The sequence below is a fragment of the Schistocerca americana genome, chromosome 3 (genome assembly GCF_021461395.2).
Source record: "Schistocerca americana isolate TAMUIC-IGC-003095 chromosome 3, iqSchAmer2.1, whole genome shotgun sequence".
NCBI lineage: Eukaryota > Metazoa > Arthropoda > Insecta > Orthoptera > Acrididae > Schistocerca > Schistocerca americana.
In genome coordinates this window covers 573,984,241-574,001,385 of record NC_060121.1, presented here as the reverse complement: position 1 = coordinate 574,001,385, position 17,145 = coordinate 573,984,241, and the positions used below count along the sequence as shown (strand labels likewise).

Genomic DNA, 17,145 nt, shown 5'->3' with positions numbered 1-17,145 from the left:
TGCAAGCTTCCGAATTGTGTCGAGGATGCTGTTGCGAAATTCTGGTGGTAAGTCATCAGTCGATAAATTCAACACACCAATGTGAATAGTCGATCTGTTGCCATGTCCTGCAATGATTTTAGAATTTCCAGTGTAGTGTTATCTGTCCCTTACGCATCCTTTGATGTCACGTTATCCAAAGATATTTAAAATTCTGATACTAATGCTGGATCCCCTATCTCTTCCTTTCAACTCCTGTTTCTTCTGTTACACCGCAAGACATGTCTTGCCCTTCACGAAGAACTGCAGTGTACACTTTACACATGTCCGCTCTCTCCACTGCATATAACGTTGGAAACCCGACAGTACTTTTGGTACAACCACCTCTGCTTTTAATTTCACAGTAGGTTGTTTTGCCTTTTCTATGCACTAAGTCAGTCTTTCCGAGACTCATTCTTTCTCGACTTCTTCAGATTTTTCATGCAGCTACACTCCTGGAAATGGAAAAAAGAACGCATTGACACCGGTGTGTCAGACCCACCATACTTGCTCCGGACACTGCGAGAGGGCTGTACAAGCAATGATCACACGCACGGCACAGCGGACACACCAGGAACCGCGGTGTTGGCCGTCGAATGGCGCTAGCTGCGCAGCATTTGTGCACCGCCGCCGTCAGTGTCAGCCAGTTTGCCGTGGCATACGGAGCTCCATCGCAGTCTTTAACACTGGTAGCATGCCGCGACAGCGTGGACGTGAACCGTATGTGCAGTTGACGGACTTTGAGCGAGGGCGTATAGTGGGCACGCGGGAGGCCGGGTGGACGTACCGCCGAATTGCTCAACACGTGGGGCGTGAGGTCTCCACAGTACATCGATGTTGTCGCCAGTGGTCGGCGGAAGGTGCACGTGGCCGTCGACCTGGGACCGGACCGCAGCGACGCACGGATGCACGCCAAGACCGTAGGATCCTACGCAGTGCCGTAGGGGAGCGCACCGCCACTTCCCAGCAAATTAGGGACACTGTTGCTCCTGGGGTATTGGCGAGGACCATTCGCAACCGTCTCCATGAAGCTGGGCTACGGTCCCGCACACCGTTAGGCCGTCTTCCGCTCACGCCCCAACATCGTGCAGCCCGCCTCCAGTGGTGTCGCGACAGGCGTGAATGGAGGGACGAATGGAGACGTGTCGTCTTCAGCGATGAGAGTCGCTTCTGCCTTGGTGCCAATGATGGTCGTATGCGTGTTTGGCGCCGTGCAGGTGAGCGCCACAGCCAGGACTGCATACGACCGAGGCACACAGGGCCAACACCCGGCATCATGGTGTGGGGAGCGATCTCCTACACTGGCCGTACACCACTGGTGATCGTCAAGGGGACACTGAACAGTGCACGGTACATCCAAACCGTCATCGAGCCCATCGTTCTACCATTCCTAGACCGGCAAGGGAACTTGCTGTTCCAACAGGACAATGCACGTCCGCACGTATCCCGTGCCACCCAACGTGCTCTAGAAGGTGTAAGTCAACTACCCTGGCCAGCAAGATCTCCGGATCTGTCCCCCATTGAGGATGTTTCGGACTGGATGAAGCGTCGTCTCACGCGGTCTGAACGTCCAGCACGAACGCTGGTCCAACTGAAGCGCCAGGTGGAAATGGCATGGCAAGCCGTTCCACAGGACTACATCCAGCATCTCTACGATCATCTCCATGGGAGAATAGCAGCCTGCATTGCTGCGAAAGGTGGATATACACTGTACTAGTGCCGACATTGTGCATGCTCTGTTGCCTGTGTCTATGTGCCTGTGGTTCTGTCAGTGTGATCATGTGATGTATCTGACCCCAGGAATGTGTCAATAAAGTTTCCCCTTCCTGGGACAATGAATTCACGGTGTTCTTATTTCCATTTCCAGGAGTGTAGTTCACCGTCAGCTCCGTGCATATCCTAATTATTTCACTCCTAAGTGACTTGTATTTTACTACTCTTGAATTTCCAAAACACTTTTAATCTCTCTTTCGCAGATCAACTGAAGTATTTCTTCTGTTATCCATGGTTTCTTCGCAGTTACCTTCCTTGTACCTATGCTTTTCTGTCCAATTTCAGAGACTGCCTTATTTAGAGATTTCCACTCCTCTTCAACTGAACTACCTGATAAGTTATTCATTATCGCAGTGTCTATGGTCTCAGAGGACTTCAAGCGTATGTGTTCATTTCTAAGTACTTCCCTATCCGACTTCGTTGCGCATTGATGCTTCCTGAGTTGTCTCTTCGATTTCATTCTACTGTTCATTATTACCAAATTTTGATATGAGTCTGTATCTGCTTAAAATTCAATATCTGAATGCGGAATCTTTGCCCGACCATGATGTAATCTAACTGGAATCTTCCCGCTGTTCCCAACCTTATCCAGGAACACCTTCCCCTCTTGAGGTACTTGAACACAGAATTCGCTATTACCACATGTAATTTACTGCAGAACTCAATTAATCTTTCTCTGCTCACATTTCTACTACCAAGTCAATATTCTCCCATAACCCTTTCAGCTATTCTTTCCCATACAACAGCATTTGAGTCCGCCTGTTTATTAGATTGTCATCTTCCTTTGTGTACATAATAACCCCTTCCTCATATCCTCATATACTTTCTCCATCTCTTCAACTTTTGCTTGTGATGTCGTCGTGTAAACGTAAATTATTGTTATCGGCGTTGGTTTCCAGTCGATTCTGATGATAAAATTCTATCACTGAAGTGTTCATAACTACTCACTGTCTGTTCTACCTCCCTATTCATGATAAGTCCTACTCCCGTTATACCAGTTTCTGTTGCTGTTGATAATACCCTATACTCAACTTACCAAAGGTCCTCGTCATCTTTCCATTTCTCTTCGGTGACTCTCAGTACGTCCTGTCAGTATGTCTAGATTGAGCCTTGGTATTTTCCTTTTCAATTTATCTAGCCATTCTAATACGTTCAGACTTCTGACAAATCACTTCCCGACCCGTAGAACCTTATCGTTTCGTTGGTTATTCAACATTTTCTTCTTGGTCGTATCCACCATGGCTGACCCTTCCCAGAGATCTGAGAGAGGACTAGTCCAGAATCTTTTGCCAATGAAGAGATCATCACGACACCTTTCCAGTTACTGGTCACTTGTCCTGTGGATCACATTACCTGTATTTAATGGAGCGTTTTCCATAGCCTTATGTATTCCCGTGCGGGTGATCGTTGCTGATTCTTCCGCCTTTTAGACGTAGTTTCCAACCTCAAGGGCAAGAGAGCACCCAGAGCCTCCATCCGTTTCTCCGCCCTCTGTGAGAAGGCTGTTGGCAGAACCAGAGTAGCTTCTTATGCTGGAAAATATCGGCCGTCATTCTTCATGATTTTGATTCAAAACTGAATTACTTATGAGGTTAGAAACCAGGCCTTAGGATACTATGCTTACTAGTGAAAGACACAGCCCTACACCAGTGAAATATTCAAGTAATCTTGGCCATTTATGACTTCCAAATTAAGAAACATTTTTTAAACTGGAACTGTATCATTTTCATGTGACATTTGGAAGAGTCTTCGAAGAGAGCTTCAGGGACTTGACGGGTGTTGATCTTGAACAAAAGGTGGCAAGATAACAATAGCACAGACCACTTTCCCGCAGTCGGGAGGTGTGGTACCACAAACCCCTACCCTGCTGTACCAAATATATACAACAAGTAACTCCTGTATTTATTTCTATGGTTACCATATCAAGTACACAGATTACTTATCCTGAACAACGGTACATGCTATAAATCTATTCTGGGCAGACCATACAACAACCATATTTCATCTCGAATTGTCAGATTTCATTTCACGGACATTCGTTATTCCTTTGGTTTTCCCTACAAATAAAAATACAGAGGAGTTTCGTATGCTGAGCGAGTACCGGTAGGTCATTTTGTGTTTCCCAAACCATCCATTGATCTCCATATCATCTGTTAAGACTGTCTGTAGCTATATGTGTGGGACTGTCAGCACATCCACCATGTTGATATCAAACTGACAGGTGTATGTCCCATAGGATATCTTCCGACCTGCGGCAGCATGTCTGGTAGACACTTCTGGCTATTTAGACTCGTATCAATAAATTAGGAATCAATGGCATTTCATTAATAACGTGCATCACACGGTGACAAATTAACGATGCTTTTTATCCAGTTCCATTAGCTAGGGTGAATTTTCCACTGACTCCGTATCATTTTCCAAAATCCGTCCATGCCATATACATAAATGTAATACCTGAAGCTTTAGATGTGACGATATGTGGAAAATTAGAAATGCTTTTGAATATAGCATTGATAGAACAATCCTCTCACTCACTCAGCTTGCCTCGTAGTGGTCTGTGGACCGCTGTTAATATTTTAGTTCTTGTTCCCTCATCACTTGATGTTGATTCTCGTTAAATTATAGGAGGCAATCAAAAAGTTTCCATTCGAAGGCCGAACAATCGAGTAGTAATTGACGGAAAGTCATCGAGTAATACAGAAGCTATTTCTGGCGTCCCCAAAGACAGTGTTCTAGGCTTTCTGCTGTTCGTAATCGATATAAACGATTTGGGAAACAATCTGAGCAGCAGTCTTCGGTTGTTTGCAGATGGCGCTGTCGTTTATCGCCTAGTAAAGCCATCATAAGATTAAAAAAATTGCAAAAGTTTCATAAAAAATACGTGTATGGTGCGAAAATTGCCAATTGACCCTAAATAAAAAGGAATATCCACATGAGTACTAAAAGAAATGTGTTAGACTTCCGTTACACCATAAATCAGTCAAATCTAAAGGCCGTAAATTCAACTAAATACCTAGAACTTACAATTACGATCAACTTAATTCGAAAGAAGACATAGAGTATGTTTTGGGGAAGGGAAATCAAAGACTTTGTGTTACTGGCAGAACACTTAGAAGAGGCAACATATCTATTAAATGGACTGCCTAAACTACGCTTGCTGTCCTCTTTTGGAGTATTGGTGCCCGGTGTGGAATCCTTACCAGATAGAGTTAATGGAGTACATCAGGAAAGTTCAAAGAAGAGCAGCACGTTCTGTATTATCGAGTAATAGGGGTCAGAGTGTCGTCACTGACATGGTACAGAATTTGTGGTGGACATCATTAAAACAAAGGCGTTTTTTGCTGTAGCGGAATCTTCTCACGAAATTTGAATCACCAGCTTTCTACTCCGAATGGGAAAATATTTTGTTGCCGCCGACTTACGTAGGGATAAATGATCATCATAATAAAATAAGGGAAATCAGAGCTCGCACGGAAAGATATAGGTGTTCGTTTTTTTCTGCACGTTGATAGAGATTGGAACAATGGAGAATTATTGTGAAAGTGCACGATGGACTATCTGCCAGGCACTTATGTGTGATTTGCAGAGCATCCATGTGATGTAGATGTAGATGAACTGGTATACCAGTCAGGCAAAATCGCCGTGTGTATTGAGGGAATCATCCCACCGACGCACTAGGCTGAAGATAACCGTTGATATAACACCGTGTCCTGCTGCCGAAGATGTCTGGAAGTTCCTCCTGTGCATCTCTGCCCGACAGGAATTGGGAACCCTTCAGGGGACAGAAAGTTTGCGGAAAGATGAGGTCTGTAGGACGGATGCTTGAGTGTCTCGTCCATAATGATGAGGCTGGCCTTCCAGATCGATCAGACTCTTTTGTGAACTTCGACCAGTATGGAACTTGGAGTAGCATTCCACAATGGCGGTTATCACTAGACATGCTGCCCTATACATATTCTTGAGTCTCCAGTGGACGTCTACGAGTATTTTTCCTTCCACAGCGTCCTGTTAGGACACGTTTGGTAATAACGATGCCATAGATCACGTTTTTTGATCGCCGCTTGTAGTTTATTCTTCACGCATCAAGATTTTTAATTTCTTGGGTGTATCGAACACCACTTGAAATGACTCATCTCTTTCTTTTAGCTTTTTTCCTTTACAGTAGATTTTCTTTCTTCGCGTTCGTTGTTGTCATCATTAATCTGTCGATTTGGAGCTTTTTATCCTTCCTGGAATCCCACGCAACATTTTACTTTTTCTCTGAATGTTTCTCTTTTCCCTGTTTTCCTGAGATCTCAAGTTCTTCGACCCACGTCACTGATATTTTTGGGTAGCAGTTCTTTCGATAATTACCTAGTGTCCATTCTTAGGTGTTGTACGAAAGCAAAGACACAATTTTAATCCTGTAGCTACCAAGAATCAACACAAAAAAGGATTTAAAGACATCAGCTACCAGAGGTCATTAATTAAAACCAATGGGAAAAGTTGAAAATTTTCACCAATTCACATAAAAGTTGGAGCTTGGTGTGAATCTGCACTGAAGGTAGCATGTCCTCACCATAGGTACACTGGTATCCAAAATTAAAGCAATAAGCGGAAATTTTGCAATGTTGCATTTATTTTGCCACAAAAGAATACAAACAGCTGATAGTATACTTGAAACAATGTATGGAATGCAGAACCTTAACAACTTGTGGGGCGGCGGGTGGAAATTATTGTTATATATAATGTAGAATGTAATGTAGAAAGATGCATTTCCCGGCCGATTAGCAACATATGTGGGGCGGCGGGTGGAATAATTGTAATTATAAAATGTAGAATGTTCCTATTATTTATTTATTCCTGTTGTTTGCCGTTCTCAACACTGGCTCTCTAACTACAATACTGGCAACCAGAAAGTGATTAGCAAAACGAGAAGCCTGTAATTAGAATTCCTAGTGCCCACTTCATCTGAGAAATACACTTATAGCTACAGCTTATAGCTCTGAGGAATTAGGAGATTGTCTGGGATTCATAATCAAAAACCATTCTCTATAAAAGGTTCACTATATTCTGAAAGTCACAGACAAAAAAAAAGGAATCCACACAATCCAACTACCAGAGCAGTTCAGAGTCTAATGCGCTGATGCAACTATAACTGTTCAAATTAAAGGTTTTAATTTGATGATAATGTTCATCAAACGCCACGCTAAATAATGGTAGAATGTCTGTCCCGCGGCGGCACGTGAAAATACGACATACGCAAACTGAGGATAGATCATTAAAGTCATCCCAGAATTAACATTTCACTCGAAAACGATTTCATGGTTACGCGTATCCCGAGTAACTTATTACGGCATCCGAGGCTGTTTATAGCAATGATACCGATGCGACGCGCCTCACGGCACAGATGATATGCTAATCAGTGTCTGGAGAGAACTGGGGCCTTTCTCTCTCACGCAGCGTTCTTATATGTAAAGCCGCGGTGCGGTCGGCTAAGGGAACGCCTGATCAAATCGGCTCTCCCGACTAGCCGCTGGGCTAGTAATGCATCACTTTAAGTTATTGAATAAATCATTGGTTCCTTTGCTGATGGCCGATGAATCTCTCAATTTAAATGTGCAATCAGCACACAGGTAAGTAATCATAATAAAAGTCTGACGTGGCTAAGTCAAATATTTTAGGCGAGAGAATTAATTTAATTACACTACACTCAGTAGACGAGCTCTGAACTTGCCCTTTGGAGATGCGCTATCGCTATAGTTTTATAGTTATTTAGTTGAAACTTCTCATATCTCTATGATTATAGCGGATCTCCCTTCTACGAAAATTTAAACATCCTAGCTTTATTTATTCGCCAACTTAATCTATCTTGCTTCCTTAATTATTAAGATAAAAATCAGAAAATCATGAATTTCTACTAAAATTTTAATTTGTGAGATCCAGAATACTGTTTCTACTAAATTATTATGAAAAAGGAATATAAATATAAATTTTTAAGTTTCTAGCTCTTTTCTGTTGCGCCAATGATTTTTACAGAAGAACATCCAAATTTCGAAAATGGATAAAGTTATTGAACTGATATTCAACACATATTGATTTAGTATTACTCCTGACATGCTAGAAACGTTTCAGGTTATTTACTTGATTTTTAAAGTATTGTGCAACATTTATGACGTCAGAGCTAGTTACAGGGACTGGCTGGCACACAATGGAAAGACTGATGTGAATTTTATACGGCGTGAGTAGGCTGCTTCCCTACAAACTGCTAAATGCATAACGGTAGACAAAAATGTTTTTCCATTTTTTTCCAACTTAACGGATTTCCACACACATTCCGACAAATGGTTAAGTTTAGCTTTAATCACTGTGAACAAAGCGAGTTCCTGCCGCTGTTGTTGACTGACGTATTCTCGGTACATTGCCCATCAGGAAGTTGTGGTTCGGTCAGGACGTGGGCATAAATCCAGGGCTACAACATGCGTCATCTGTCCACCATCAAGCAATTTTACTCGCACTATAGAGGCTTTTGTTAGAAGATGGATCACTCCACGTACCAGTAAACATTTAAGTTTGATGAAACATTTTTGAGAGATGAAATTCGCAGTTGTTGCCTTTATTGCATCACCCGTTATCTACCAGTCGTGTGAGGTCCAGACACGATAGCGCTGTTAAGATGTCAGTTTGATTTCAGGTTTCCTGAGTACTAGGGACGTGGTGATCCCTGGCAACGCGGGACTCAAAGACCAGCTGCTGGCGCTCTCCTGGGTGCAGAGCAATATTGCGCGCTTCGGCGGTGATCCTCAACGTGTGACGCTGGACGGACGCAGCGCTGGCGGCGACGCTGTCTCCCTGCATCTCACGTCACCTTTGACTGCAGGTTTGTGCAAGGCAAAGTGAACCTTACCAACTGGACAGTAACAGGCTGTGGTGTTTGTCAAGTAAATATGCGCCGATTTTCGGACTTCGTTGTCTCCTAGTGTAAGGATACAAAATCGTTCGACGGTACCATATTCTTTGGGAGGCTGAATTGTTGTGTAACTAACAGTGACGTTAACAGCAAGTATTTCTTCTTAGTAATTAAGTGTAACGAAAGGCAACATATTAACTATTAAGTGTCGATGCAAAAATGCTGTCAGCTATATCCAAGATAGAAACAGGTACACGGTATTCGGAACAGGCACATGCTCTCAGCCTTTCACCATCCCTTGTTCGCCTGTATATAATTTCTTTGCCCCAAAATACATAGATTCTGATAGTCCTGATAAGGTTTGCGACCGTTAAATGAACATTTTAAATACAATGAAAGGGTCAGTTCACTCTGGCTCATATTTTTTCAAGTGAATAGATCCCAGCCTTTTAGAATCAGTCTCTAAGGTTTGCGGCTGCCATAACGTTTTCATTGGAGACGCTTTCCTTCTAAAAATTTCGTTAACTATGAAGTGGGTAGAAAGTTAAAACGTGGACTTTCCAATATCTCGTACATGAAATTCATCAGCTTAGCTGTGTTGAAGCTGCTACTTGAGCACTGGCATTGGATGATAAACACATCATTTCCGTTTCCAATACTACCTTTTAAATACATATTATTTTTTGTCCAGTTGATACGGAAGTGTTCCTTAGTTGTCGTGTAGATTTGAAAGGCGCTCCGCAAGTATTGCAACACATTTTTTGCTCCACCTGCTTTGGTTGAAAAAATGCCGAGGTTGTTGTGGCACTTTGCGGAATATTCCCGCCTCGACTACGGTAATTTATGACGTTCCAATAACTGGCGGTTCTGTACATAGCCACCCAAATGGCGTCTGTAGCTGAGGTGTGGAAAATCAGAGCATCGCAGACACGGTTAGGCTCTTGCAAAATGTCTGATACGACCTGGCAATGAACAAAAGCACAGTGAGTCGTTTCGCAAGCCCTCTCTCATCATCGCAACATGGTCACGAAAATCTGCCCAATCTCTGGCGTGCCGGCCCCAGAAATTCAAGAAACGACTTCAGTGTGTTCGTTGCGATAAAAAAAACAAATGAACTTCTCCATAACAGCGAAAGACCTCGCACAAGTCTGTGCATGCGAGAGGAGCTCACAAACATTCAATTCGACTGTTCCTCATCGACCCCATATCCCGGGTCTCGCACCTTCATACCTCCATCTGTTTGACCCAACGAAGAATGCACTCCACGGGAAGCAATACGTGAATGATGGGGTGGTTATTGATGCAGCAAGGCATTCCCTCCGAGTTCGACCAATACAGTGGTATGGTGCGGGAATACGGGTCCTCCCAGTAATGTGGTGTAAGTTCATCGCATTGAACAGAGATTATGTTGAAAAATAGGGTTTTGTAGCAAAGAGAGTGGGAAATAATATGGTGTATTGGATCTTGGATAAAACCCACCTGTTTTCAGAAAAAGGTATTGCATTAATTGTTGAACCCCTCTGTAGAGTCGACTTCGCCAATTTCAATGCAGACGACAAGCTACCACCTACTGCTTTGAGTTTCGTTTCTTTCATGAAGTTAATTGGTGCGACACGACATTCAAAATGACACAAAGGTGCACCGAACCAACTACATTCATACAAGAAATGTAATCGCAGTTGCGAATATCGACAATCATCAGCTATACGAGGGAAGGACGACAATTAAATTTGTACCGGACCGGAACTCGAACCAGGATTTCCTGATTATCGCAAACAGTCACCTCATCGACTTTTTTTCCTTTCTTTCTTCGTTAAACCGCAGCGCTGCATATTTTCTTTTTCTTTTTACCGCTCTTTATTGCACTGATAAATAAATTTTACAAGAATGGTTTCCGTCATTAGAAAATACAACGATTTAGTTTGGAATGTTGATAACAAAACAAATTTATAAACATGAACATAATAATCATAGTTCTTACTTCAAACACCACTTTCCCCCAAATTAACTTTTATCCATTGACAAGAAATTACAGAACACAGGTAGCGAAGGAAACAATTTTGTGTATTTTTTAGGTATACAGCGTAAAAGGGATAACATAAAACTCATTTATTTAACACCTGAAACAGAAAAAAATAACTCAAAGATGCTCTCGTAATCCAAAAACGAATCGGCGACCGCTCGTTTTGAAGACACCGTTTGGGGACATGCCTTCAGAAAGCAACGTCGAGCCTTTGGTGATCATGAGAACAGAGCTGCACCTATCAAACCCGCTCACCGTGGAGGTTCCAGTTGCGCGATGGTTCGAAAAGTATGCTCCCTAAGTAGTCACCAAATGTGACTGGTATCTGACATGTCTCACTATGTAGTATTGTTAGCAAAGACCTCAAAAAAATCAGTTACGTTCAAGGGTCCATTTCTGGTACCCAGGGATAAAAATCCAGTTTGTGCTTGAGAGGGATCTATACAACCGCTGCAGCATCGCAGAAGAAACGGTGTTCGTTGTGTCGTCCACATAGCAACTCAGGCAGTGGGGAACGGCTTCCAGGATGATGGTATGGAGTTTGAATTTCGTCGGGTATTTACCAGTAACGACGATGTATGATGCGGCACTCATTTCCGTGGTGAGATGTGGTTGATGAACTGCGTGCCACGCCGCCAGCTGCCTAACCCCTGGGTGACGTTCTTCGACAGCGCTCCGGCGGTGAGTCCGCATTAAAAAGTGGTTGTACGTACGTAAAGAGCTGTTGTCAGCACATGGACATCGACGACTGTTAGGATCCGACATGCCATCACTGTATAGGTGTGCAGGTATCAGCAATGAGAAGTGCCGAAGAGTAGCTTTTACCGGTATAACACACTAGCTGAAGGACTGTGAAAGATGGGATAGCCCGTGAGAAGCACCATAAGGTAGCTTCGGCCAGTCTAACACACCAGCTGAAGGGATGCAGAGAAATTATTCTGGAAAACTTCAACACGAAATAGCACTCATTTAACGTACAGCTCTAAATATGACAAACGGGAATACGCACTGGAGACCATATTTCAGTGCTAAAAGTTGCCGGCGGATACAGGTATGATGGAGGAATAGAGGTATCTGTAGTATCTGTAGTGAGAGGCATCAAAGAGCTTTGCCCAGCCGAATGATTTCCTACATGGGGCCGATTTTACTTACCCGAGTATCAGACAGATCCTGTACATCCAGAAAGTTTGAAATCACACAGAAATTGACTGTTCACTTATTAATCCTTGATTAACAGTCAAATATTTCGGTTTTGCTTCCAGGACGACCAGTCTTTCCAATAAGAACGTTTAACGGCTTGCTGGAAGTGTCTTTACTTGTGCATTTTATTTATCTGTGACTGATTTCTGCAGACCAGAAACAGAAGCCTCTTGTTCTACTCGTGAGGAGGTGTGATCAGTGATGTCACATATTTTTATCGGGGGTGTAGTGAGACAGGTCGTTACAAGTCTCTCTCTCTCCCTTTGTATCGTTGGTCCAGCAAGTCAGTGACTTCGAGAAGCCTCTTGTTCGACTGCGAGGTATATTGCCATTCTAGATTTCCCTTATTTATTTGGCTGCGAGAACATTGATTTTGATGTGTTTTTTGCATCTAGATGGTGAAACATCGGTGGAAGTCGCATTTAATGGTATTCAAGACAAGAGAAATAGTATTATTATAAGTATTAAATCCTTAGTTGACTTCGTCATGTACAAGGATGATCTGGAATCTGTTACGTCACTGACATCGGTATTCTTTAAAAAATACGAGTGGAACTATCACTTTCCTTTATTTTCGAGTTTTCGTGTAAAAATCTTCACACACGAGGTAAGTTTCTCCGTATTAATGGTGTGCAGCATGTGCCACGTAATGATCTCGCCAAAGTTCCGAGTCTCCAGAGATATAAATTCCACTGTACATCTTCCGTGTTGTACTATAAAAGCAATCAGTAGCATACTGCTGTGTTGTTAATATCGAGAACAGTCGCATAAATTTTATGATATTCTGGCAAACGATGTGAAAATACGAGAAATTCTGAAAGTTTTTATATTCTCCTCGATGATTTCAGCATAAAACTGTCACAAATTTCATCATTTTGGAGCGTGAAATCGGATATTGCAGCTGACATCAGTTTCGATATCGGTAAATTAACTCGCGATTGGCGAAGCATTTCTCACTGACAGAGCTCCGAAAGTAAATATTCTTCTAATCCCAGAATCTGGAGGTGACAGCAAGTAGTTACAGAAAATCAGGGCAGCAAGCTGGCCAGACCAAAGAGAGTATTGTTTGCGGACGCCTTTGTGCCAGATGAACCAGTCCAGCCTTTGTTCGTCAGTTTGGGGAGTGACCACTGTCCGTTGAGGGTTCCTCAATTGTTCACGAAGCCAGCTTATGTAGAGGTAGTTGTCTCGTCAAACAATAGCCACGTGTAATGAACCTGCATGACTCGCTGCGGGCAACAGCTATAATTCCGCCGGCGGCTATAGGTTTCGCGACATTCGGCAGGATGTGTGACAGCCTCGCTACAAGCTGCTGTTGTGGTCAGAGCGCCGAGCGAACCACCCCACCCCACCACAATGCATCAACCACCCTCTCCCCGCTCCTCCCGACCAGCATCCCGGGACTTCATGCTGCGGCACGCTGTGCGTGAAATACGTGATTATGAGTGTGGTGTGTTACAGTCTTTAACCTCCTCAGTGGTAATACCCAGTAATTTAACAAGCTTTTTCCTGTTGGTATACTATCCCGCAGCAGCATACGGCAGTTGTTTATAATCGAAGTGATGTTACTCTCTGCGTAATCATATTTTATCATCAGTGGCAGGTATGTGTAGTCCGATTTTTTAACACACTGCAGTTCTAGTTTTTTAACACTATAATTTTTATTCATATATTAGTTTAGGGGGTTGTTTCAGTTATCACTTTAGATGAGTCATTTTCTCGCCATTTGTCAAGTGGAGCAGAGAAATTTATTTCGATATGTAGGTGAAGGAAGGGTGTCTCTTTAGAGTTACTGTCTATTTTGTCTTCGCCTGCTACTAGTGTCAAACGGTATTGTGAATTTTTTTCCAGCAGGGTAACACCAGTTGTGTGACATCTTCAATTTTATTATGATTTTAGGCACTCTTGTAGCACAATGCCTATAGATGTGTAATTTGGAGCGATCTTTAGTTTTTTCACCAAAAATAAATGAAGTACACTAACTTAACTTTCGTCTTTGGCAGCTGGAAAGAGACTGACCGTTGCGCTCCATTTCCAGGAGCAGGGTTGCGATGAGGGTTGGGTAACAGCATAGGAATGTGAGAGGGGTGAAAGAAGTTAGTTTAGTAGAGGCACCCTATTTGTCCTATTTCCTGCCAAAATTTGAATTGCCTGTTACGTGCCGGCCGCTGTGGCCGAGCGGTTCTAGGCGCTTCAGTCTGGAACCGCGAAGCCGCTACGATCGCACTTTCCAATCCTGCCTTGGGCATGGATGTGTGTGATGTCCTTAGGTTAGTCAGGTTTAAGTAATTCTAAGTCTAGGGGACTGAAGACCTCAGATGTTAAGTCCCATAGTGCTTAGAGCCATTTGAACCCTGTCACGACGTCAGTGCGACATTGCCGCATCTATGTCCGCTGTCTTACATCCGCCGTCTTGGATACATGTGTCAGCAATGTAAGCTGGTTCATATGTTTCAAATAGCTCTGAGCACTATGGGACTTAACATCTGAGGTCATCACACACATCCATGCCCGAGGCAGGATTCGAATCTGCGACCGTAGCGGTCGAGCGGTTCCAGCCTGTAGAATGTAAGTTGACCCAGAAACTACCTAGTTCAATTACTGGTGAGGTCATCTGTATAGGCATGGTCAAAGGGCTCTGAGCACTATGGGACTTAAGATTTGAGGTCATCAATCCCCTAGAACTTAGAACTACTTAAACCTAACTAACCTAAGGACATCACACACATCCATGCCCGAGGAAGGATTCTAACCTGTGACGTAGCGGTCGCACGGTTCGAGACTGTAGTGCCTAGAACCGCTCGGCCACCCCGGTCGGCCATAGGCATGGTATTTGAATGTGTGTCCTCACAGAATGATTCCTGATAAACGACGTCGCAGGCTGTAGAAAAGTGATTCTAGTGTGATGGCGTACATGGTCACTGAGAGGAGATAACAGTGTCTGACTAACAGTGCTATCGACATCGATGTTGTCATCTGTCCATTGACCATCAGAATCAAGCCAAGTGGGAAAGCCATACGTTCCATCATTTTTGCGAGGAAAGTGTGGTTCACACGATCAAATGCCTGATCGAAGTTGATGACAGCCATGGCTCCCTGCAATCGACAGACTGCTGCAATGGTTATGACGTCTTCATAATCACATAGCGTTGATAGTATAGTATAGTAGGATCTCCGCCGTAGAACTTCTGTGATATGGTATACGAATCGTCTGTGATGCATCGAGAGAAGATGCATAAAAATCTTAAAATCTGAGTTGAGTAAAGTTTTTGGCCGATAGCTGTCAGGTTGAGTCTCTCCTGATGTTTAGGTATCGGAATAATAAGGCTAACCAGAAATGCTGGAGATGGCGACGTCATAGTGGGCAGCAGTTCCTGGTGCATTTACCTCTATCGCAGTCCTCGAAGGTCCTATAAAGTTAAAACAGCAGGCCATCTGGTCCTATCGATCGGCTGAGAGCCCCTTTGGTTAGCCTATCAGTGATGTCTTCAGTGGAGAAGTTTGTTAAAAGAGAGTCTGCTGTCTGGCCATCAAGGTTATGATGGTCTGTCTGTAGTATTTCTGCAAGTGCCTCAACGTTAGGGTAGTCCTCACGACAGAAGTGACGACAGTGACCTTCGAAGGTTGTTGCGATATTCGCCTGTGATACCAACCACTGACCAACAGGTAAATGCAAAAAGCAGATCAGCACTTACCGATGGTGTATGAGATTTGCAACGACATCATGCATTGAGGGCGTTTCTCCATTGATGCTGTCTTGGCACCACACTCGGGCAACTACACCTTGAAGTCTGCACTGAGTATGGGCCAAAATTTTAAACTTGATACATTGAACCTCGACCTGACTTTATGGGGAAATATGGTGCTCGATAAGGTCCTGGAGGATTATCTAGTAAAATTCTGTCATGTCTCTGCGCCAGTGCATTTATTTCTTTCCACACCGGACCAGTGTGCAGAGTAGGGCTGGATTTACACATTGAATTACCACAGAATTTTGGACATGTATTGTGTGATGCGTCTTTCGCAGGATTTCCATGTCATCGTGACCATTCGTCGAAATTCCAGTTCCTGTAAGTAGGTAATGTTAAGTTTCCACTGACCCCAACTGCACCATATTGTTTGACGTCGGAGGTTGATCATGTACACCTAAGAACCATGATTTGAGAATTTCGAGAGCCACCTTTCCACGTTCCGGACGACCGAAGCTACCAGAGAAGTCAGATGAGATCCAATCGACCAACTGAGCAGTTCATGAATTACGTATATCTCAAGCGATCGCCGCGTACCACTTCCCAGAAAATGGAAATGAGCATTTGGCGTCATTGACCGGGAGGCTCCTTGTGGGGCAGGTCCAACCGCCTTGGTGCAGGCCTTACTACATTCGACGCCACACTGGGCGACCTGCGCGACGGATGGGGATGAAATGATGACGAAGACAATAGAACACCCAGTCCCTGAGCGAAGGAAATCTCTGACCACGCAAGAATCGAACCCAGGCCAGTAGGACGGCAATCCGTCACGCTGACCACTCAGCTATCGGGGCGGACACAACTTCCCATGATCGTATGAGATTTAGTCGATGCACCAAGTAATGAAGTTTGAGATAGGTGGTGAAATTCGAGTATTGGTCTTCCCTCTCGAGAACACCCGCCGATAGTTATGTACTCATATCGTCTCAGAAAAAGCAGCGTGATTGTTTTAGAATAAAACTTGAGGGCTCTCGTCGTTAGTGTGTGCTGGATGGCGCATAGACATTCACTAGCGTGATTCCATGTACTGTTAGTGCCAGCTCTCATGCTGGCTGAAATAAAGTGACATCTTCTTCAGCAATACCTTCACGCCTGATAGTGACTGTTCCACTACCTTGGTTGGTGGCTGGGTTGATGTACGTACCATAACCCAAAAATCGGACCAATTCTCCATCTGTATCTCTTGGAACAGCACAATAGCGCAATGTAAATGTTTGATGCTCATAACGTGTCCCATAGCAATTGAAGTATAAGGTAGGAACCAATTATATTTAAACTGATGGTAGCAATTCTGCATGCCAGCTTCGGCAACACCTTGCCATGCATTCTCATATCGGTTAGAATGAAATGTCCTACAGTCTTAAGCATTGTCTATCTACTGAAGAAAGAAGACTATACAAAAATGCCTCTGACGAGCAAAGCGAAAACAAATATAGAAAGCTTAGAAACCAAATAAACAGAGAATCTAGGAAAGCAAAAGAAAATTACCTCAA

The 17,145-nt window shown here is 43.6% G+C and overlaps 1 protein-coding gene across 1 annotated transcript in view; it reads left to right on the top strand.

Moving 5' to 3' along the window:
• LOC124607260 (juvenile hormone esterase-like) overlaps nucleotides 1-17,145 on the top strand; it is an 89,821-nt gene that overhangs the window by 19,611 nt on the left and 53,065 nt on the right. Inside the window, exon 4 of the mRNA XM_047139535.1 lies at nucleotides 8,465-8,650. Coding sequence (XP_046995491.1) covers nucleotides 8,465-8,650 — 186 coding nt within the window. The remainder of the gene's footprint in view (nucleotides 1-8,464; nucleotides 8,651-17,145) is intronic.